The 25,190-nt window shown below is 40.0% G+C and overlaps 1 protein-coding gene across 1 annotated transcript in view; it reads left to right on the plus strand.

Moving 5' to 3' along the window:
* The window catches only part of LOC135709032 (protein eva-1-like), a 57,406-nt gene that overhangs the window by 25,092 nt on the left and 7,124 nt on the right, over positions 1 to 25,190 (plus strand). Inside the window, exon 5 of the mRNA XM_065231221.1 lies at positions 22,478 to 22,725. Coding sequence (XP_065087293.1) covers positions 22,478 to 22,725 — 248 coding nt within the window. The remainder of the gene's footprint in view (positions 1 to 22,477; positions 22,726 to 25,190) is intronic.

The following is a 25,190-nucleotide window of genomic DNA, read 5'->3' on the forward strand; positions in this document are numbered from 1 at the left end:
GAATGATAACTGTGGATGGCATGTAAGTTGTGTATGGTTCTAACTTCATGCTGTACATGACTTGTGTTATGCATACATGACAAAAAAAATAATAAAATGACTGGATGCTTTTCATAAAAGTTGCTGATTTTCTCGGCCAGATAATGAAATAATTCACATTGTCTACAATAAACAGAAAAAAAAACCAGAAAGAATTTCAATTTTCGTTTTCAGAAGCCCCTGAAACCGAATAAATTGTGAATTGTTTAACATTGTTATTATTCAGTCGAACAGACGGCAGACGCTCACCTGCTGAGCATCATCAAGTTGGAATTATTACAACAAACGAAGCTTCCCTTCTACGCATCCGGACAAAAACGATATCCAGAACCAGAGATCGAACCAGAAGGGGCCAGTGAATCTTGGGTTGTTTTCATATTCCTTTTTATTTACGTTGCTTCCACCGACGTTATTACTGAAATACAGTGAGCACACTGAGCAGCAGACCGCAATCTAGTGGGACAATATTGAGAACTCTGAATCAAAGAATTTCCGTGATTTAGTGTATTTAGCAAAGTTGCTTATTATACACTAAACGTTTGCACTGAAAGGATTTTTTTTTTAGATTTTTATAAAAATGGCATCATTCTATTGACCTTCTCTAAAAAATAAGCTGCTGGTTGATCACTTTTGGACACGGGTCCATAAGCTGATATTTTGAAAATACTTGTAAGTCCCTTTCAGTTAACGAATTTTTAGTGTGATGAGGTTAATCTATTGGCATAAACAGATTGTTGAAAATCGAAAACAGATGGCGCTAACTTATAATTTTTAACTCTAATCTAGTATCCTGAACTTTTTTTTTAATATTTAGACGACTTCATTTTTTGAGAAGAACAACTTTACCAAAGATGCCATGTTTCCAAAATGTCAGAGTAAAAATCAAGATTTTGGACCCATCTATGCCAATGAGTCTCGTGATATCTGTCAAATTTCACTGTCATGTCACGGAAAGGCATCGTATCAGAATTATTAATTTTGCCCCACTAGATTGCATTCCTAGTCCATTGTGCATTGTGGGAGTCGGAAAATTTATGTACAAAAGGAAAACTTTCCAACCGTGTAGAGCTTTCCCTTGGATGCCTCAAAATCCATCACCGACCGGATGAATCTATGGTCCTTCGCTGTTTGAGTTACTTGTCTTGCTAGATGCTATAAAATGGACCACAACTCATACCTCCCGAGGACGAAAAATGATTCTGGGAAGTCATTATTCAACACGGTTCGTCTACAAGGACGGCTTTTACAATGTGTTTCTGGAGCTTTGCCTTCCATTCCACAATTTTTCTTTTTGTAAAAGGCGGTTGGCCTTACTTGCAAACATGTTTCTTTTTACCCTTCTTACAAAGAAGGGTATAGATATCACTTGAAAAACCGACTATCGATCCGAGGCCCGGAGGGCCGAGTGTCATATACCATTTGACTCAGCTCGACGAGATCGGAACATGTCTGTGTGTGTGTGTGTGTGTGTGTGTGTGTGTGTGTGTGTGTGTGTGTGTGTGTGTGTGTGTGTGTGTGTGTGTGTGTGTGTGTGTGTGTGTGTGTGTGTGTGTGTGTGTGTGTGTGTGTGTGTGTGTGTGTGTGTGTGTGTGTGTGTGTGTGTGTGTGTGTGTGTGTGTGTGTGTGTGTGTGTGTGTGTGTGTGTGTGTGTGTGTGTGTGTGTGTGTGTGTGTGTGTGTGTGTGTGTGTGTGTGTGTGTGTGTGTGTGTGTGTGTGTGTGTGTGTGTGTGTGTGTGTGTGTGTGTGTGTGTGTGTGTGTGTGTGTGTGTGTGTGTGTGTGTGTGTGTGTGTGTGTGTGTGTGTGTGTGTGTGTGTGTGTGTGTGTGTGTGTGTGTGTGTGTGTGTGTGTGTGTGTGTGTGTGTGTGTGTGTGTGTGTGTGTGTGTGTGTGTGTGTGTGTGTGTGTGTGTGTGTGTGTGTGTGTGTGTGTGTGTGTGTGTGTGTGTGTGTGTGTGTGTGTGTGTGTGTGTGTGTGTGTGTGTGTGTGTGTGTGTGTGTGTGTGTGTGTTTTTTTTTTTTTTTTTTTTTTTGGCAAGGAGGAAACCTTCAAAAAGGCCATCGTGCCACCGCTTGACGACTGGGCGCACAGTCGCGGTGACACGGTGTGTGGGATTCTTACCGCACTAAAACCTCCTTAGACACCTTGCCCTTTTCCCCCGGAACCACTTGTCGTATTACTTCGGAGGGGGCCGTGCATTACGCACCTCACTTTACCTCAGCTAATTGGCGCTTCCACTTCGCTGATCGTCTCTCCAATTTGTGAGCCATTTATCTCCCAGCGTCACGTTCTACTCGGTTATCCCTGGTGGTGGATACAGCCTACTCTGACGGAGAGTTCTCCCGGCTTCGGCTTTCAGTTCGCACTTGTGTGAGCACATTACTACTTTCTAGTTGGTCTTACCGCCATTTTCGCTGCAGCGCTGACATGATCTGCGTTACTGCTCTGCTGACGGCGTTAAAGGTGCCCTCCTCTCGACACATTTCTTCGACGACATTCTCCGTGCTAAGGGCGAGCATATCCTCTCGCACATCATCAAATCTAGGACATTCGAAGACCACGTGCTCTGGTGATTCTTCCACATTCCCACACTCCGGACAGAAGGGTGACGTTGTGTGTCCGAACCGATGCAGGTACTTCCTGAAGCAGCCATGACCAGACAGGAACTGCGTCAAGTGGAAGTTGACTTCTCCATGCTTCCTGTTCACCCAGGTCGAAAGAGTCGGTATTAGCCTGTGTGTCCATCTACCGTTCTCTGCTGCATCTGGTTTCTCTCGTCATATAGCACTCGTAGTCCTCCGCCAAGGTGATGCCGATTGGGATCATACCGGCGATAACGCATACTGCCTCCATCGTAATGGTTCTGTACGCACTCACGACTCGCATGGCCATGAGCCGGAACATACTGCTCAATTTCCTTTGGTTCTGCTTCGTTTTCAGCGCTTCAATCCAGGCTGGACCTCCGTACCTTAGTATTGATGAGGAAACACTAGCCAGAAGACGTCTCTTGCTGCTGCTTGGACCAGAATTGTTCGGCATGATTCTGGCTATTGCGTTGATGACCTTCGTCGCCTTCTCGCAAGCATATTCGATGTGGCTATTAAAGTTTAGCCGGTCGTCGATCATCACTCCCAGATACTTAAGCATGCGCTTCGAAGCAATGGTGTGCTCTCCAACGGTAATTTCTGCCCGCTGCACTGCTTTGCAGTTACTGACCAATATCACTTCTGTTTTGTGGTGGGCTATCTGCAGCTTCGCTCCTTGCATCCAGTTACCAATCGTATCTATCGCCTCAGCCGCCAACATTTCCACTTCTTCCAGCGTCTCACCGGTTACCGTCAAGACGACATCGTCCGCAAAGCCAACAATCTCAACTCCTTTGGGCAGCTTGAGCGTCAGCACGCCATTGTACATTCCGTTCCACAGCGTGGGACCTAGAATGGAGCCTTGGGGAACCCCCGCTGTGATTCTAAGCGATTTCTGCCCCGTGTCTGTCACGTAGACAAGGACCCGGTTCTGGAAATAACTACTTAGAATCCTGCAGAGGTAGCCTGGAACCCTCATTCTATGGAGCGCCTTGGCGATGGCCTCCCAGCTGGCGCTATTGAATGCATTCTTGACATCGATCGTAATCACGGCGCAGTATCGATTTCCTCTCCGCTTCTGTTTGGAAGCTTTCTCGGCTCTGTCAATCACTGTCCGAATTGCATCCACCGTCGATCTCCCTTTCCGGAATCCAAACTGTCTCTCCGACAATCCGTGTTCACTCTCCGTGCATTTCGTCAGCCTGTTGAGGATGATCCTCTCTAAGAGCTTTCCTACAGTATCCAGCAAGCATATTGGCCTATACGATGCAGGATCCCCCGGCGGTTTTCCGGGCTTCGGCAACAGCACAAGCTTTTGTACCTTCCACCTATCAGGGAACTGATCGTTCAGACATTTCTGCAGCACCATCCTGAACATGTCCGGGAACGTCTGGATCGCCGCCTTCAACGCCACGTTGGGAATTCCATCCGGGCCGGGAGCTTTATTCGCTTTCAACCCTTTCGCTGCTGCTATGAGTTCCTCGTTGGAGACTTGTTCAACGTTGTCTTCATCTACCTCGCCATATGGTGTAGGTGGCCAGTTCGTTGGGTCATGCTGTGGGAAAAGTCCCTCCACGATGACTTTCAGCTTGTTGTGACACATTTCAACCGGCATCGTTGGGCCTCTGATCTTCGCCATCGCAACTCGGTATGCGTTGCCCCAGGGGTTGGCATCGGCATCGCGGCACAACTCCTTGAAACTATTTGACTTGCTCAGCTTTATCTTTCGTTTCAGTGCAGCCCTGGCCTCTCGGAACACCACCCTGCGCTCCTCTCTGTCTGCTTCTGTTCTTGCTCTCTGAGCACGCCTTCTGGCTAGAAGACAAGTAGCACGGAGGGTGCTAATTTCCTCGTTCCACCAGTAGGCTGGACGCCGCCTGTTCGTTGGCTCCAGTTTTCTCGGCATAGTTGTGTCACATGCCCTTGCTAATAATTCGGTCAACTCATTCGCGCTTAGGCCCGGGACGCTGTTGTCTACCCTTAGAGCTTCGATGAAGAGATCCTTATTGAATGCCTTCGTCTTCCACTTCCGCTCGCTTACTTTCGTCCTCCGCATTTCCACCGGTGTTCGTTAGCGTTAGCGTTAGCGTTAGCGTTGTTATGATATACTTCGTAGATTGGATACTAGCGACACTCACGTCTCTTCTGGAATTCTCAGTTAGACTACTTTCAGGAATAATGCTGGGGAGTAAACATTGGTTCTAATCTAAACAAGAGTAACAGAAGCATGACTGTCGCTATTCCCGGCCACGCCCATCTTTACCATAACTAGGGATAGGGAAGGAAATGTTGATGTAGTACTTACTTAACGAGAGGCCACCGACTTAGCGACACCCTCATAAGTGCTACGGAGTTGGAGGGTTGGGAAGGGTATTCGGTTAGGATTCACCTCAAGTTGGCGATGCAACCAAAAGTATGTATTGTTTATTTGCTGTTTATTTAATCTCTCGATAGCCGGCTATCGAAAGAACATATTCATTTTGTTTAGTGATCATGGATTTTAAGAGTCATGACGGAGAGCTTGGGATTAAACCCAGGGATTTTCTGCTCAGTAAGCAAAAACGATCCCTCCAGGGTCATCGAGCATCTCAGAACCATAACGCTTCGCAAAAATACAGTACTACATTTTCGCCTGATATGCAAATAGTTTCCGAGGTTAATGTTCAATATCAAATATACAAATGATGGTGGCGATTTATTGTGCTGTGGAAGAGCTTGGGGTTAAATCCATGATTTTCTGCTCAGTAAGCAAAATCGATCCCTTCAGGGTCATCGAGCATCTCATAATCCAGAGCGCTTCGCATCAAAGTACGAATAAATGGATAAAATATCTATTATTGAATAACTATTATTTACGATAATTACATGAAAGAAATAAAATATAAACTACAAACAAAACGTGACTACTAAAATCTCAAAAAGATATTCTCACAAATATATTTCACGCAACCAGGAATCTCAAAACCATTAGACGCTATAATGAAACTCTGCACATGTTGAGCATGAGCATGAGCATGATTGACCGCCCACGGTTGCTACTCTGTTATTGCCAGATCAGCTGTAATTACACAGAGAACCAATAGACGATGCTTGGGACTAGCAATCATCCTCAATGTGTAAAAACTGGTGATCTCAAATTAGGCAATACCAGCGCCAGCCGCGCCTGAACGCAGGTCAAGAAAGGAATGGGTAGGAATGTGTTGACGTGACACTCGCTTTGATGGAAGCCGAGAAATCCTCTGCACTTCCACGAGGAGTCACTGGGATGTTGGGTAAGAGGGTAGGGTTTGCAGCAAGGTTCGTTTTGGTAAACGATAAGCTGAATTGATGTTTGAACCATAGGGAGGGGTTATTGTATTAATAAATAAAAAATAATGATCTCAGCCAAATAACCAAGTGGAGCTGCACCAACAGCAACCGGCCAAATTCATATTCTATTATAATAAAATAAAAGGTAAATAACAATGATAAGCTATTTGATACACCTTCTGGTTCTTCAGGATCTGCAGGACAACTATTTTCTAGAAATGAAAATTATAGTTATATAATGATAGTTATATAGTGATATAATGAGATTTTAAATATGTGAAATAAAAGTAATTTACTAGTCATGCAATATATAAAAGAATGTAAAATAGACAAGTATTATAAAATACAAATAAGCTCGATTTCAGTTAACCTCAATACATTCAACTGATTTCAACTTCTGATATTTTATTGGAATTGAAACAAACACTTTATTATGCACCATGGACTTTTTTAAGGCAATATGGAATGCTTTTAAAAATATTGATAATCTTTCATAATGCATCAATAGTTAGAAAAATCGAGGTTATTTGGACAGTTAACAGTTTTTATGCAATGGATATCATGCATTCCAATGTTTTTTATATTTTCCTGAACGAAGGCTGAAAATAGTGAATCATTAAATATTAATCTAAAAATGTCGAAGAGCTGAAAATAAACTTAAAATTTTAAATCAATGAGTCCAGCCTAAACGGAGGGCTCGCGAACACAATAAGCTTCCTCATCACTCATATTCAGAATTTGATTAAATAAGTATTTACAAATATACAAATATATATATCAATAAGTAATGCAACTTTCTATCCTGGAGAGGAAAAATAAAATGGTTAATTGCACTGTCATATAAACGTTAAACATACATTAGATAAAATCAAATGATGTTACGTTGTGTTTTGACCCTGTTATAAATATTTATCATTGAATATATAATAATAATATAATAGGACCTGGAATTTATTCAAACTCAAACTCCATGGTGGTGCCCTGTACACAAGAGTAAGCCTCTACTACCGACAATCTTTCAAACCCGGAGACAAAAAAAGCTACGAAAAAGCGCTTATGCCTTCATTAAATTCTACTTTTACGCGACGTTCGTTGTTTGGATTTGGACCTTACGTAAGACGGGTACCGAATCCATAAAACTTTCACATTTTTGAGCTACCATGCCCCTTACTTCACTAAGTAAACTACGACTGACGCGACAATTTTACCAAATATTGCACATCTTTTAAGCTATCTCGAACGAACTTTATTGTGTTTTAGAACGACTGTTTTTCCTTCATATTTCGCGCATTTCCACCGGTGTTCGTTCGCCGATACTGTACCGGATCGCCTGATGGTCACTATGGGTGTACTCCTCGCACACTGTCCAGTTCATATTTGCCATTAGCGACGTACTGCAGAAAGTAACGTCGATAATGGATTCCCTACCATCTTTGCGGAAGGTGCTGATGGTTCCTTCGTTGGCCAGACTGACGTTCAACTTTGCCAGAGCTTCCAGCAGGCTATACCCTCTTGCGTTGGTACATCTGCTCCCCCAATCCACTGCCCAAGCATTGAAGTCTCCTGCGATGACGACTGGTCTCCGTCCAATGAGCTCTTCGGTGAGCCCATCTAGCATCTGGTGGAACTGCTCAATTGTCCATCTCGGGGGTGCGTAGCAACTACATACAAAGATTCCATTGATTTTGGCGATCACGAAACCTTCATATGAGCTTGCCACCACTTGTTGTATGGGATACCTGCCCATGACTTGTATGGCCGCCATTCCTGCTCTATCCGCCACCCAGTTACCACTATCGAGAGGGACTCGGTATGGCTCTGCAATGATTGCAACGTCGCACTTTGTTTCCGTTGTTGACTGCCACAACAGTTGCTGTGCTGTGTTACAATGATTGAGATTTATTTGGGTTACCTTCATTATTGCTGGCCCACCATCGCCTTCTTGAACTCAGGGCACCTGAAACTTCCCGTCACATGGCCATTTCCGTCCTCCTTTTTGCAGAGCATGCACCTCGGTTGCTTTGTACAGTCTTTTGCAACGTGCCCCTTCTCTCCGGATTTCCTGCACAGATCAGATCTGTCAGGGCCTTTGCAGTGTCTCGCCTGGTGACCGAAGCCCATGCATTTGTAGCATCTCTCCATTTTCTTAGATACCCGAGGAATAGCTTTCAACGGGCACACTGACCACCCAACCTTGATTCGGCCAGTCTTCAGCAGCTCGTTAGCTGCGTCCGAAGAAAGTCGTATCGACGCCGTCTGCGTGCCACCATACGCCTTTCTCAACCTAATTGCCATCGGTACGTCTCCCAGGTTGCATTGCACCTTCAGCGCACTTTTCAACTCGTCTTCTGTTGTGATCTCGTCCAGATCCCTGCACTCGACCACTGACTCCTGGGATAAGGCTCTTACGTTCGCCGTCTCGCCAAGAGATTTTTCGACGAGCTCCTTAAAAGCTGAGCTCTTAACCGTAGGGTCCCTTTTCAGCTCGAATAGCATCTCGCCTTTCTGGGTTCGCCTGGTTTTCACCACATTCTCGCCTAGTTGTTTCAACTCCGGATCCTCTCTCACTTTCCGGAGGAGTGCTGCGTAGGACGTTTTGTCCTTCGCCTCAACAACCAGAGCGTCACCCTTGCTTCTCTCCCTACGAGGCCTAGGCTTCTCCTTATTCTTCCTGTCTTCCTTCTTCTTCTCTTCCTTCTTCCTCGCTTCTTCTTCCTTCCTCCTCGCTTCCTCTTCCTTCTTCCTCACTTCATCTTCCTTCTGTTTTTTCTTCCTCTCCTTCTGGTTCTCGACTTTACGCCACGCACCATTTTCTCCCAGCTCCTTGATGCCTTCCTCGTCGTCCCTGCGTTTTTTGGGCTCCTCCTCATCTCCTGGCGTGTCCCTATCTCTCTTTTCAGGACGTGGATTTGTGGGTCCCTTCGGAGTCTCATGTGCTTGAGCCAGTCTTATGCTCTCCTTGGCCTCCAGTAGAGCCTTTTCGGCATTTTCGGCCCTTTTTCTCCACTCTTGACATTCCCGATCTGCCACTGTTATGCCGGATTTGATACCGGTCACAAGTTGCTGGATATTGGTGTGAATATCTGGCTTAGCCCAACGTCTGGCTGCTCTTCGTGAAACTTACTGCTGCGTGTGTGTGTGTGTGTGTGTGTGTGTGTGTGTGTGTGTGTGTGTGTGTGTGTGTGTGTGTGTGTGTGTGTGTGTGTGTGTGTGTGTGTGTGTGTGTGTGTGTGTGTGTGTGTGTGTGTGTGTGTGTGTCTGTGTGTGTGTTTGTGTGTGTGTGTGTGTGTGTGTGTGTGTGTGTGTGTGTGTGTGTGTGTGTGTGTGTGTGTGTGTGTGTGTGTGTGTGTGTGCGTGTGTGTGTGTGTGTGTGTGTGTGTGTGTGTGTGTGTGTGTGTGTGTGCATGTGTGTGTGTGTGTGTGTGTGTGAGTGTGTGTGTGTGTATGTGTGTGTGTGTGTGTGTGTGTGTGAGTCTGAGTGTGAGTGTGTGTGTGTGTGTGTGTGTGTGTGTGTGTGTGTGTGTGTGTGTGTGTGTGTGTGTGTGTGTGTGTGCGTGTGTGTGTGTGTGTGTGTGTGTATGTGTGTGTATGTAACGAAATGAATGCGCTCACGTTTCTCAGCAACCGCTCAACCGATTTGGACAAACTCGGCGCCAAATGATAGGTCTTGGGGTCCCATTTAACCCTATTGAACGATTTTGGAATCGGTGAACCGGTTCCGGAGATATGGCCGGAATAAGATCCGGTGAATATGGGCCTTCACGCTGGATTTAACGGAAAACGTATCAAAACCATCATGCGACACATCAAATTACTACAGAATTCAAAAATAAGATCAATGCAAGTCGTGTTAAGTGTTCCAGACCACATTGGACACACTTGGACATGTTTCGGGTACCCCGGGGAAGTTGCTTGAATATGAATTGAATAAAAACCCATTAAATCACATTAAAATACGATGATAAGGTGATTGGTAGCCTCACCAAATAGACTACACCCGGATATATTCCGGGTACCCCCAGGCAGTGGCGTAGCGTCACTGGATGACACGGGGGTGGGGGGCTTGGTCACTGATAATGACAATAAAATAAATAAACTTGAATAAGTAAGAAGGGTCTGATCACACCATAGGTGGAAAAATTTGGGTTTTTCTCTTACATACGGCTAAAAGACATCCATCTACAAACAATAAGCAGAAAAGCTTATTAGGTCATTTGTATTCTTCTACCAGCAGTGTTGTACAACAATCGGCGTCGAAAAATAACCTCAATTAACATGTCAATGAACGAGAACATGCCGGTGACTGAAAACATCCGTTTGTTCAAAACACTGCAATTTAATCACTGCCAGTAATGACTACGGTTTAATTTAGATAAAATGTTACAAACGTAATATCCCCGAAGTTGAACAAGTCTTTTCAATTTCCATCGAAAAATGGGCCAACGTTCTTCGTTTTTTACCACTGAAACAAACCAACAACGCACGTTTTTCAGAGGCATGGTGTTCGTTTCCGGCTTCCGCTGTGGTGTTTCATTTAATTTTCCACGTGGCACTTTTTGCCATTTGTCGCTTGTTGATGAAACACGGTATCACGAACGGACCTCTACCTACGGAACGACGCATTCACGGCAGAAATTAATGCAATTAATTCTGTGTTGGTTTGTGCTATTTCGCTACATCCGATGGGCTCTTGACGCTAGGAAAGTGGCGTTACAATGTGCAGACCGTACTTCAAAGCCGCGTATGTTGCGTAAACATAGAATAATTTACTCAATAAAATAGGAAAACGATAGTTCAAATGTTCGCTTATACATATTAACAAAACATCAAAACCAACGTGCCTTAAATGTATTAAATGCGTGTAACATTTCCTGTTTCAAACATTGAACCCCTCTCATACAGAATCAGGCCACTAGACGACTTTCGCTACATCAACATTGTACACATGTCCTTTAAAAATAGGGTTGAAATGTTTGAACAAGCGAAATTGAACTGTACGCATTTTTTGGCGTGATACTAGATACTAGGGTGTCCCAAAATTGCACTATGTCTGGAAATCTGGGGGCTCACCCTCCAAATGACAGCTAAGGGTGTTACAAACAAAATTTTGTATGGCGGCAATTCTGGGAAATGTTGTTTAGTCTCTGACGTATTTTGCTGGCCTAAATGTTGTAGTTAATTTGGCTCTTGTTTTCTCAATTTTTTAAAGATTCAAACCAAACAGCCTGCACATAATCGAGAAATTACCAGAGTTTCATAAGTCACAGTTGTTGTTCACGTCGCGGTTCTGTATTTACACGGATATTCCTTGGGGTCTGTTCAATGGTGAGACATTTTCATGATTTTTTTTTATTCTAGTATGAACCTAACCTAACCTTTTTCGTTATCAAATCATAACCGAATCGTATATATGTGACATTGTATCATGCACGACTTATTACTATGTATACCGGAAATTATAGGTTTTCCAAATCGTCCAGGACATCAGTTGATTTATTCTACTAGATCAACCAAGACAGCAATAATGCTATTTCCGAGTAATCCAGATGTTCAAGATTCTTCAAATCGTCCTGGAGTTCAGATAATTTGATCTACTAGATTAACCGAGATTGGGACAATGTCTTTAGTATCGAAATATCTCCAGACAGATGCACAGTGTCTATGTGGATCATGCATGAACTATTACCATGTATACCAGTTATTTTAAGTTCTCCAAATCGTTCTGGAGTTCATTATTCTACTAGATCAACCATGACTGGGATAAAGTCTGTAGTATCGAAATTTATTCAAACAGATTCATAATAGATACTATGATAATGTTTAATTATTTCCACGTATACCAGACGATCTCGGTTCTCCAAATCGTCCTGCAGTTCAGATGATTTTTTTTACTAGATCAACAAAGACTGGGATAATATTGGTAGTATCGAAATATCGATTTGGAAATCCTAGAACATTTGGCATACCCGGAAATAGGTTGGCATGATCCACATAGACGCTGCAAATTAGTTTGAGGCAATGGTCAGCAGACGATGCCCTGTGCGTATTTAGTATGTAATATGTTTTATTTGGATACACAAAATGTTTGAAGCCATGCGTCATCTAAACCATAATTTGCATCACCACAAATACACTTGTCAACAATCTTCACCAAATCACTTCACCCGGGAGCGCATTCCCTATGCTTCCACGCATATTTTTCTCTCCACTCCAACCACACAACAACCAAATATCACTTTTCTTTTTCAAGTCACTCCGTGCACAAAAGCAATGCACATCGCAAAACCCTAACAATAGATCAGCGCCGTTCTCATCACCGCGTAAATAAACAGATATTAAAATTTTCACTCGCGATGCCACAAATTTCTGGTCCGGGAGAAACAATCAAACCACGCAGCGCCAAATCTTCTGATGCTTGCAATTTTGCAACATGATGAATCATGTTTTCTTTCTCGATTCTAAAACTTCTCGGAAAGCGAGAAAACCACCACTCACACACGTATAACCGTCCGGGAGGCAGAGTGCCAGCGCTAATCCGGCAAATGCAGCCGAAAACTATGAAAGCGAATGCACGCACAAAACAGAGAACAAACTTAGCACACAACCGTATCCAAAGGCGTTCGAAACTCGACTCCAGTTGGAAATTGTATTTTATACTTGACATACGAATTCAAAAACTGTAAGCTCATGTAAATTTCAGTGCTCTGAGACCAACACAATCAATCATCCCGTTTGGCGCAAACTTCAGTCACAAAAGACAAAGGAATCAAACGTGCTTTCCGGTGCACGAAAGATGATTTAGCCTCCCTTGATTTTACGTGAATGTTTGATTAACCTTCAACCACTTACGTCAACGGTCAATGAACCAAAGGAAAAGGAAATAGAATTCGGCCAACAGATGTCACTACTGTTGTTTGTGGAGGCATCCGTCGGAAATTATTCATAAACTGCTTTCCATTAATTGATTGCAGAGGACAGTGAAGTGTAAAACATATCTGGTACCTCTATATACGCCTTTAGATTAACATCCTTTTTAATTCTTTATTTTAGAGATTTTTAGCCGTTGGAGACGAACCAGCCCAGGGCTGAAAGTCTCCTTAATAAAGATATAAAAAAAAATTAGCCGTAGGCTAGTTCATCTCTTAAGATTAACAGGATTTCCCGCCGTTTTAATGAAAAAAAAATCTTTTTTGCAGAATATGCAATAAAGGAGGGACTTCGAATGTTAATATTAAAATGCATACATAGAGGTGGTACAGGTATCAGGCATGTTTTGCAGTGTAAGGTGCTCTATTTTTGTAGTCTGTAGGAAGGAAATCACTAATCGAGTTTCATCAAAATACATGGCATGTACAGAAATTGAGCTCGTGAAAGGCAAAGTAACTAACTCTCTTGGTAGTATAGTTGAAAGTATAGTGTATGGGAATGATGTTTTATTGATTGGACAGTTAGTTAACAATTAAATTTTAAAGTAAAAGTTCCAAAACAAGGCTGATATTTACTATCTATTTGCCTGTGGAAACGTGAGTTCTTGATTACTACTTGTAATTATAGAAAATAATTATTAATAATTGTGTGGGAATCTCTATATGACCACAGCTATTTATAGTAGTTGGAATAAAGGACTTGAATGAACCATTATGTCAAGGCTATTTTTCACACAGATGACACTGTTCCATGGGTAGTAAAAAAATCCCCATAAAGAAATTTGGAAAAGTGAATATAACACGCTTTTGAAATATGCATCAAAAGCGTATTATTATCACTTTTCCAAAAAAAAAGTTGACTCTTTATTTGACCAAGCTAGAGAAAAACCGCTGAATCGTTCTGACGATTCAGTGGATCATTTGATAACCCCTGTAGACAAGGCTGCAGTGATAGGTCAGCACTTCTTCAGCTCCCATAATCTCGGACAGAGCAGCACAAGTCCACACGAGGCTGCGGTTGCTGAAAACGCAACCAACCTCTATCAGATTCTCAACATCTTTCCTGAGGAACCAAATATAACAGCTGACGAACTGTTGGCCTAACCCAAATGATCTATAAATATGAACGCCTCAGGTTTCGACAATATCCTCAATCTGGAACACAAACAGTAACTCTGACTTGGCTACTTCCCCTCGTGCTGGAAGTTAGCTAAAGTCTTTCCCATCCGGAAATCTGGGAAGGATCCTTCCTCTCCTTCAAGTTACCAACCCATCAGCCAACACTCAGGGTTATCCAAGCTGTTCGAAAGGGCAGTCTACAGCCGGTTTCTAACATCTGCCGAAGAAAACAACATCTTTCTCGAGGAGCAGTTTGATTTTCAAAAAGGTTGATCGACCGTACACCAACTGACCCGAGTAACAAACATTCTTTGACGGAACAAGGCTGTTTCTAAAACATCTGCTATTGCATTGTTAGACGTTGAAAAAGTGTTTGACAATGTCTTGCATAATGGCCTGGTGTACAAGTTCAATCTTCCTCGTGAAGATCATACAAAATTATCTATCAAATAGGACGTTCCAGGTCGGATGCCTTCAACATCGGTGCAGGTGTGCCCCAAGGAAGTATCCGTGGGCCCATCCTGTTCAATCTATTCATCTCCGATTTTCCGGCTCTCCCTGATGGTGGTTTGTTGTCTCTGTTCGCAGACGACGCATCCATCGTCTACATGGGTATGGTCATCGGAGCTCTGACTACAAAACTTCAGAGGGCCTTGGATGTCCTCTCTGAATATTTCAACAGCTGGAAGATCCGTATCAACGTGACGAAGACCCAGGTCATATTTTTTTTCCACACTCAAAATCCCCCAGATTTACTCCGTCTGAGAATAACAAAATCTGTCTAAACGGCACTGTGGTGGAATGGTCCAGTCTACCTCGGATTGACTCTTGACAGTGAGTTGCTTTTTAGGAAGCACGTTGACAAAACGAAAACCATGTGCAACATCTTGATAAGATCATTGTATCCACTTATCAGCAGGAAGACCACCCTGTCCCTGAAAAATAAGCTTGCTGTTTACAAGCAAATCATCCTTCCCATAATCGAGTACGGTATTAGACTGGCTTACATTTATATGGGGGAAATTTTTATCATTTTTTTTCAACGGGCCAACCCCTAGATTTGTGCCATTAGGTGAGAAAACTACTCTCTGAAAGTTTCAGCTCATTCCAATGTAACACGAGCTGGCGCTTTTGATTTAAAATGTATATGGGGATATTGGTTGAAATGTATGTAGAAATAACATTCCTTCACTCTTTCGTGGATAGAACTGGTTCAGCAAACTCGATTAAGCTCAGAATTTCAGCACACGTATTATAAGGAAAAAAAATTGCTGAAGACAGCATCACGATTTCAGTTAGTATTATGGAGACATTAATTAATTATGCACATTCTTCTCGTATATTGCAACAAAATACAGATTGCATAAGCTAGATTATCACTAAAAATAAAATTTTATATTTTCCACAGGCCAACATCCAGCCTCGTGCAATAACCACTCTCTGAATATTTCAGCTCTTTTTGACGTTACACGAGCTGGCGCTTTTGGTTTAATGTTCATATTGGACATTTGGTTGAAATTTTCATATACAAAATGCTCATATACATTCAAAAGTGAATATCTCAATAAAACTAACTGGATGCAATCTGAACTACTAGTTTTGAAAATCTGAATCAAATCGAGAATAAAGGCACAAATCTAGGTGCCCGTTGAAAATTAGAACTTTTAGTTTTGTGGGCCAGTCTAGTACTGTATGCCAATCTGCGGGAGTTGCGCCAAATGCCATCACCTTACGCTCCAAACTAATTTTATACACAGGATTCCTCATTTAAGGTTTACAACTTTGTCTTACAGAACTTTAATGCGTTTTCGATCCATTCGTAGCTAGATCATTTTTTTCGGAAGAGTGTTCAAAACGAACTATTGCCCCACCGGAAGGAAAACAGTCTTAAATGCATCCTGGGATAAAACGGCCGATGCGGGTTTCTACTGGTATTCCACTCCAAATTCGTGACTTTAACAAACAGCAAGAACTAACTCGGTACTCAAATTCGCTCATTTGAGAATGGAAATTTTATGGAAAGCTACGTCGTGCATTTTGATCTGTTTAATCGTACCAGGAATATCGACACGTTTTTCGAAATAGAAAGAAATCTTCGCGCTGATATTCATAATGAATTTGCTGTGTTCTTGACAGGTGGGGCATGAGTTTGTCTCAGCAATGGGGCAAAAGTTCGCAAACGTAATGGCAGCTTTTAAGAAGTTTTTAAAGTATAAATCTTTGAATACCTCATGATGATATGCATGACATAAAAAAACCACATCACAGTGCTCAGATATTGTCAGAACTTAACGAGCAACGAAATCCACTCAAAATTAGTGTTTGTGCAATAAGTTCGTAATTTTTCGAAGTGTTTGTCACATTCTGCTCTATTTATGATTGCTTAGATTAAATAAAAGCGTTTTAGACAATTTTGAATGGGACTTGAACACGACTTGAACTTTTGCCCCACTATATAAAATAGACTAGCCCACATAAATCTTTCATATATAAATATGGAAAATTTGCTTATTTTTTTTTTCAACGGGCCAACTCCCACATTTGTGCCACTAGGTAAGAAAACCAATCTCGAAATTTTCAGCTCATTCGGATGTTACACGAGCTGGAGCTTTTGGTTTAAAGTTCATATGGGAAATAACATCTCTTCACTCTTTCATGCACTGGTTCAGTAAACTCTTTCAAACTAAGAATTTAAGCACATGGAGCTTAATATATAAGAAACAACTTTTCTCAAGACAGCATCATCAGCATCATGATTCAAGTTAGAATTATGGATATATTCATTCTTGATTTGTATGTGTATTTTGATCGTATATTGCAACAAAATACAGGTAGTTTATGCAACGTATCAACTAGATTACCACTAGTAAAGTAAAAGTTCATATTTTCTACAGGCCAACATCCACACTAGTGTCAGTATGTGAGATAATTCTCTGAATGTTTCAGCTGTTTTTGACGTAACACGGACTGGTGCTTTTGGTTTAATGTTTTATAGGGGATTTGGTTGAAATTTTCATAAACATTCAAGAGCGAATAACTCAATAAACCTAACCGGATTCATAATGCACTCTTAAGCAACGTTGTTATTCATTGTTTGAAACTTTTTTATGATCGAAAGAGTGTAAAAGCGTAATTTTTTCATGTATTTTATCCAAAATCCCCATACAAAATTCAAACTAAATGAGCTGAAACTTTCAGAGAATGGTTTTCTCACCTAAAGGCACAAATCTAGAGGTTGGCCCGTGAAAATTAGAACTTTTACCTTAAGTGGACTAGTTTAATATACAATTCCAGCTTCCTGATGACATATCAAAAGTCAGATACTCCTAAAATCATCTTCAAGAAAAACGCAATCATGCCCTGGAATCAAATAACCCCTTCACAATTGAATTTTGCTTGTTTTCTGAAATCCTTTTTCTTCATTTTTCGAAAGGCAGCAAAAGCCAATTAGTGTGAAAATATGTAGACGCACTCTGTCCTGACGGGTCACGTAATTGCGTCGAATAATTGGATTCTAGGAACAACCCCTTCACTGCTTGAGATCCAACAACCACTCTTGATCCGAGGCATATAAAAAGGCTCGGTAGTTGGAGTACTTCCTTGATAAAAAAATACGGATATTTATCAAAAAGGGAGCATAATTAACAATGCAGCATCTGGTAAAAGCGATAAAGGAAGTGAAAGGCGATACTTAATGTTTGCGTGTATGTGTGTGTGTGTGTATTTTTCTGATTATCATTTTCTTTGCAATCATTACCATTTACGTCATTTACATTCCCTTACTTTGCGTACTGAACTTTGCTTAGCCAATTCAGAATGCTTCAGAATAATGTAATTCTTTGTCTCAGATTATCTATATGTTGACAGACCTAGTATCCTTTGATCTTCCATCTATTATTTCTGAGGACTCTTTCTTTTCAAACATAGCATGCAAAATTGAATGCCTTCCAACAGTCCATAAACAACTTGTTTTGTAATCTTTTCAAAACGTGGCACGCTCACCAGAATTCCTTTACTACTTTAACAGATATTTACTCTGCTGAAAAGTTCTTCCTACACAAACTTTTTCATTTACGAATTTTCAAAGAACATTGCTATAAATTCTTTCAGCTTTCCGAGCACGCTGGATAGGCACGCAAAATTGTGCATCGTCATTGTTTGCTCAACAGAAAGACGAAGAAAGCGTGCGAATATCTGAATCATCTTCGTCTTCTTCGACTCCTAAATTGTCGTTTTCATCCCACCCAGTTTGGTGCGTTTTCTGCACCCCAGAAGCAACCATCTAAACGGAAGGTTGATAATTCGGGAGTGGAATTTTATCATTTCAGAGCCTCCGAGTTTCCACTCCGTGGAAAACACTTCTTTTCGTGCGACCTGGAAGTATATTGTGAAAACTTCACCACGGGCAAAAGTTTTCGCTACCAGCACAACGGATGCGTCGTCAAAATGCACGATGGATACAGTAGATTTAGAAACTTACCGTAATGTGGGTTCTGATGATGATGGTGCCAATGATTCAAGACTTTGGAATAAGTGCTTTAACAATCGTTTCCATGTGGAACAAGCATGTACGTTCGTTTAAAGTAAGGCTGGGCTGATGTGGAAAATTGAAAAAAAGAATATTTCACAGGACAATTAATTGATACCAAGTGATAATTAAATTAGGGAATTGATCGCTTAATTGCAAAATTGTTGTCTGAAGCGTGGAGAGTTGCGTAATAAAAAAATGTGAAATTATCTGATCCAATGAATATTCTTCTTTTTTCTTCTTCTTGTTTGGCTTTATTACGTCCCCACTGGACACAAACTCACAACTTCTCCATGTTCGTTTTAAGCACTTCCACAGTTGTTAACTGAAAACATTCTAAGCCTGTACCCCTTTTGAATTAGTATTATTCAAACCCAGCCACCCAATCATGGTTTTGCTTTGTAGCTGCGCCTTTACCGATTGAGCTAAGGGTGGCCCGAATAATCAATATTATCAGTCTGCGAATCCAAACACATAAAAAACGGTTGCTACGACTACCATGACAAACTCGTTCTGTAACATAGCTCGATCGCAGTGGTAGAAGGATAATGATATATTGCTTGCCTGCTTTGTTGCAATATACTTGGATGAGGACATAGCTTGATCTGAATCGAGAAAAGACTTAAATAAAATTCCCATCAACACACGTGTATCATCTTCGACTTTACGTGAAGCTGCTTGCCAACAATTTGCTCGTTTCCTTTTACCACCCGAGTAAGCTGCGTCGCACGGGCTGCTTGTCATGAAAAAAAGGAAGAAGATTATATCATTATTGCTTTCGACTTCTGACATAGCATTTGGTTCGTTGATCGCTTGTCATTTTATCATTTGAAGATATTTTTGATTCCTTGTTATCAGTACAAAAAAACGTTGCCTAGTATCTTTTATGTGCATAATTGACGCATGGAATATTATACCATTGGATCGGAAAAAAAGGTAAGTTCGGAGATTTCAAATAACACTATAATTAAATCAGGTTTGCAAGGAAATTTGTTTTATAAACAAGTTAACAGGAAGATCAAAGCCCAAAAACCCTGTACTATTTTGTTTTTTAACGATTAATTGGAATAAAATATCAACAATTTTGAGATAATCGATGTTTTCCTTAGATTCTTAAGAAAATGTAAAAAATATATATGGAACCATGTACTATTACGGAAGATCGTTAAAATAAATTGTATTCCCAACAAACAATTAGAGTTGATCAACAGCTGAATAAGCTATTTTTAAGCTGAAGAAGCTTGTTTTTGCCTGAATAAGCTCTTATTCAACATGCAATGTTTGTTGGGTTACGTTTTCTTATAAGGTAAGCAAGGAATCTCAGACATGCCGAAGAATACGGAACATGTTCCACATCGCTAGAAAAATCTTACATAATAAGAGCATGGTCCGTATCTCGCATGAAAAAAAGTTAGACTCAAATCAAAACTGAATGGTCGTTCTGCGGTTTTTTGCGTTCAACGAAAATGAAGACATTTATTTTATAGACTTTCGATATAGTTTTTCCAATGTTTTTTGAGGAAGCTAATATCGCAAAAAATCGATTTCTTTCTGAAACGTTTTGTTTTTTCTAAAAATATTACAAAAAGATATCAAAAATCCATGGAAATCAGTGTTGTTCTTTGATTCCTGTGGAAATGTTAATGGGTCATTCCACGCCAAGTGACCGACAAAAAATACTAAAGTAAAATTGACCTCTACCGATGTTGGCCAAATTTGGAAGGGAAATTTCAAATTAAAAAAAAAAATCCCAATGTTGACACTCCGATTAGCACACGGAGTGCACCTTGGTCACTGCAAATATTTTCTATTTTTCGTGATTTTCAAGAAAGCACTACATTCTTTTGTTAATATCTCCGGAACGAATGAAGCTACACATAGCATGAGGTATTATTTTCAAAAGAGAATTAGTCAATAAATCTAAATATGCATCTTTTATTTCTATACAGTATTGCCAAATATTTTTAATTCACGTTTGAAAACATCGAACGCAATTTTCTCGGAATGAGAATATTTCAATTTAAAAAACGAAGCCATAGAATAAATAGGCGAAGATATATATTTTATTGCTTAAGAAAATGCGTTAAAAAAATTTAAAATATTTTTCTTATAATTTTATTTTATTTTTCAAAATGCTATCTACCAAGTTTTCCAAAATGTAAAAAAGGCTATGGATCACGATGATATTCGATTCGATTGTATCTACTTTAAAAAAATACTTTTGAAGTTTTCAGTCGCTATATAAAATTTATATTTAGCAACACTGTAAACTGTAATCTGATATTAAAATATACTCATTCCCAGAAAATTGCATTTGAAATTTTCAAACGTGAATTAAAAATATTTGGTAAATATTTGGGATAGAAATAATAGTTTCATACTTAGATATATTGACTTATTCATTTATGAAACCAGGACCTAATGCTAGATGTAGTTTCATTCGTTCCGGAGATAGTAAACATGAGAACTCTTCGGTAATTTTATATTATGTTATGGTCAAATAGAGTACGTTTTAAAACTTCACGTAATTGTATGTGACTTATGATGTGCTCACAGTTACGAAAATTCTTGCGAAAATAATATAGATTTTCAAGAAATAGTGTATAAAAAGGTAGAGGAATTCACCATGTTTACAATTGTGTTATTTACGTCATATTTAGTTTAAAATTACACGAGCATGGTCAGTCCGCATCGTGCTCTCTTGCCGTGCGGATCTATTTTCTTTTTTGCTGAAGGAAGTGGCACAGCTACCTAAAGCTACAATAAATTTAAACAGCACTTTTCAGTGTTCAATATTACCTACAAATGGTCTACCTTGTTCGACTCTTATTCCTCTTCGATCATTGTTTGGACCCTACTCGAGGTAATCCTGCTTGGACCTCGACTTGGAAAATTCATCTTCGATCCTTCGGATTTGTATAGCAATCTGATTGGAAATTAATTTGGAGAAAAACATATAAATGTCTAATTTATTATTCCTCTTCGATCCTTGTTTTGACCCAAACCAAGGTAATCCTGCTTGGATATCGATTTGGAAAAATCATCCTTCAGATTCTTATAGTAATCTGCTTGGAAGTCGATTTGAAAAAAACATTTTACGGCCACCATGGCACCTAAACGCAAAAGAAAAGTGTAATCTCTTGACCCGTCTGCTGAAATTTATTTGAGCAATCAATTTGAGATGCTCAAGCACAGAACTTTTGAACTTCGTTAAATTAACGTTTTCACTTCAAATTGGTCGTCGGGGTGAATGTCGTGTATTGGTTGAAACCTTGGACGGATTCAAACGTCTTCTAAAGTATCTTACTGAGAAGCAGCACCAATTTTTAACTTACGACACCAAAAATGAACGTGTGTTCAAGGTTGCCATGAAAGGTCTGCCCAGTGAACTAAACAACCTTAAGGCCTTAGAAAAAGCTAGCCTTCTGTTCCATGTCCATGTGAAGTGAAGAGAAGAACACGTACTTCGTGGGATAGTTGTACGTAGTTTATGAAAACCGAGTAGGAAGTTTACGCGTGAATCGTTATGATGAGAGGTTAGGACGAGGGGAACAAAATGTTCACTTTTTCCGTAGTAATTACCATTTGAGTTTCATAAAAGGGTCAGTGTACTATGAGTCGAAACCAAATGAGCTCAAATTTTGGGAAACCTAATTTGGAATCGATTGAGTAGGGTCTTATAAATTGAATATTTAAAAACACCCTAGCATTTACAATTCGTAATTAAATTACGTGTTGAACTAAATCATTATTGGATTACCCCAGTATAGCATGTAATAAATGCTAATGCACTTCAATTGTTATTAAACAAATTGCTACTGTCTATCAAAGGGAGAACCACGGATTGAAATCCACCGGTAGCGTGATGTATGCATTGAAAGCCAAGAAGACTATCAGAATGATAGAATGCACCATGTTGCAGCCACACCTGATTTGATAAATGAAATGCAAAATGATTTTTTTCTTTGTTACAGAGCACCAGGAGAAGTTCTACATCTACCTGATTGTGGCGGTGGCAGTTGCAATCATTCTTTGCCTTTCGATAGTGATTGGACGAGTAGCGGTGCGGAAACGCCGCACCGGAAAGGAAACCGATAAATTCCAGACATCAAACACAGGTGAAACGACGCTCCCAAATGGCTTCACCGACGATATATCGGAAATAGATGCGGATATCGATTTACAAACTCCACTGCCGGTGCCGAGCGTTTCCAGAAGTGATGTAAGTAGATTCCTCACATTCTGGTTGAATTCGTAAGCCACCGTTCCACCTGATGAAATTCCTTGTATGTATACCGCAATATCAAAGAGCCATTCCATATGGGTTTGTCAAATCGAGTAATGTGGTAAGACTGGACCTCATAGGAATAATGACGTATGGATTAGAACGCAGAATAAATTAGCCTTTATTCAAAAACAAGAACAACGAGAAATATGCGTTTGAAGTAATAATTAAATACAAACATGTGAAAAGGGCCAATGAGCCAAATGTAAACAATGACTTCAAAGTATTTTATTTGTTTGCTGAGATTCAACTTAGCATTGTCTGAGACATTTGAGCAATAAAATGTCACTTTTACTGAGATCTCAGCGAAACTTATTTTTGCCGAGATTTGCACAGCCGAGCTCGATAGAAAAAAAAAACTAAGTGTGTTGTTGTGTTGTGTGGCCCTTTTCACATGATAGTCTAGATTTACGTTTGTCTATTCCACCCTTTCCTCATATAATTCTGACTGACTGACTGAAATTTCCGAAGCACCAAAGCAATACATACGATCTATGCGTTTATTAGATACAAAAAGATTCAAAGTATCAGTTACAAATGAAAACTGTAACTTGTAGAATACACTTTCATATTAGATTTCGTCTCAAAATTTAAAATTCGTTCACTTATATTTGCAAAAACGTAGGTCCCTTCAGAACGGGTTAAATTTTCGTCGATTATCCTTATATTTAAGCAGATTTTTGAAGAAACGCGAGGAGAATTTTTTTTCTTTATTTACGAGTAACTTACGTTTTTTCTTCTTTCATGAAAGTTCCATCAGGCACATTTTTTCAACCCTTATGTGCGCAACGAATGTTTTTGCTTTTTTTCACATCGTGTTATTCAAATGGGATCTGGCTAACCAGGTACTCTGTCGCGCACATAGCGGTTTAATCAGCACGAGTCGTGATGAAACTTTCAGTAGTGGAAAAGTAGCACTTTCACATAAAACTGCATACAAAACATTCCCGAAATAATTACTAGGGGCACTGCTATAAAACTAAATTCTTTAGTATACATTCCTGACAACTAGTTGGTTATATTATTATGAATATTCCACATCTATAAAACATCTACAGAGAAAAAATAATGTTGTAGGGATGTTATAAAGAAGGAAAAACTCAAAAGAAGTATTTATGTTTTGCTGAAAGCAAAGCATTCTTGGTTGTTTAGAATAAATAACGATGCATCACAAATAAAATATTACCCAACTATGATCAAATAATGGTACCCGTTTGAAATAAATTACTTATGACTAAATGAGTGCAAGTGATGGAAGTGAACCAAATTGGTAGAATATCGTATTTAAGGTTAACATTAAAAACTTCAAAGTTTCGTGCCAATCGATCCACGCCTTATACATATATTTTTTATTGTTGCTCAAAACGATCAAATCTAGTAGCGATTGGGCGAGACTTTTCAAGACGGAGGAACAAGACAAATAAAAACTAATAAAGAGAGACAAAACACAATGGAATTAAATTCTTATAGGGTAGACAGCTACTTCGGCCTATCGCCCATTTTGGGCCATCGAGCAGAAAACATCAAATAAATCCATGATTTCAGAGTTAACAAGTCAATAATACGTTTGGTACAATACTTTAGTTAATAAGCTACCGAACGAAGTCAATGAGAACGCGTGATATGAAGGTTTGCACCCATTATTCCCAAAAACAAAAGAAGCGCTCCGACCGAATCAATTGTTATCTTCATCCGATAGGCCGAAGTGAATTCATTGGCGTTTCAATGGCGTTTTAATGCGTTAGGCCGAGTTTAGAATCCGTAGGCCGAGTTTGGCGTCAAGAAGCAGTGTTAGACTTTTGGCAATATCTCAACGATTGGTTTCTTTTTATCAAATCTTACGGTACGTACGAAAAGGTAAATAAATTTGTAAGCCATCAGTAATAAAAACATTTCATTTGGTGCTAAACTGCGCTAGATTAAGAAATACTAAGTGCGGGTTGTGCTTAATAGACATTTTCTGAAACACATAAATCGACTGCACATAAAGTGAAATTCATTTGCAGTCTTCGGAAAAGTTGTCCAGTATAGTTTGCTCATTCGTTTTCTGAATTCGGGTATGAACTATAGGATGGGTAGTCACGCGTTATCGTAATTAGCAGACATATATACACATTAACTTTATTCACAAAAATTGCATAGATAAATAGAATGTCTTGAGAAATAATAGATAATTTGTTTAAATAAACACGTGACGTGTATACGTATATTCTACAGTTTAACTCAGGAAAGGAAATACAAAATATATAGATTTTAAAATGTCCTATAAAGTAGCATTGAGTAGGAGAGAGTAGTTGGACAGCTCAGGTGATGCTTGCGTATAGCACAATCGAGTAGTGCACAGTGTTATGACGGGAGTAGCACTTTTCAATCGGGAGAGACGTGGCTTAGAGATTTACAAG

This window comes from Ochlerotatus camptorhynchus, unplaced genomic scaffold (genome assembly GCF_037179485.1).
Source record: "Ochlerotatus camptorhynchus isolate MF236.1 unplaced genomic scaffold, CSIRO-AGI_Acam_v1.1 ptg000346l, whole genome shotgun sequence".
Taxonomy (NCBI): Eukaryota; Metazoa; Arthropoda; class Insecta; order Diptera; family Culicidae; genus Ochlerotatus; species Ochlerotatus camptorhynchus.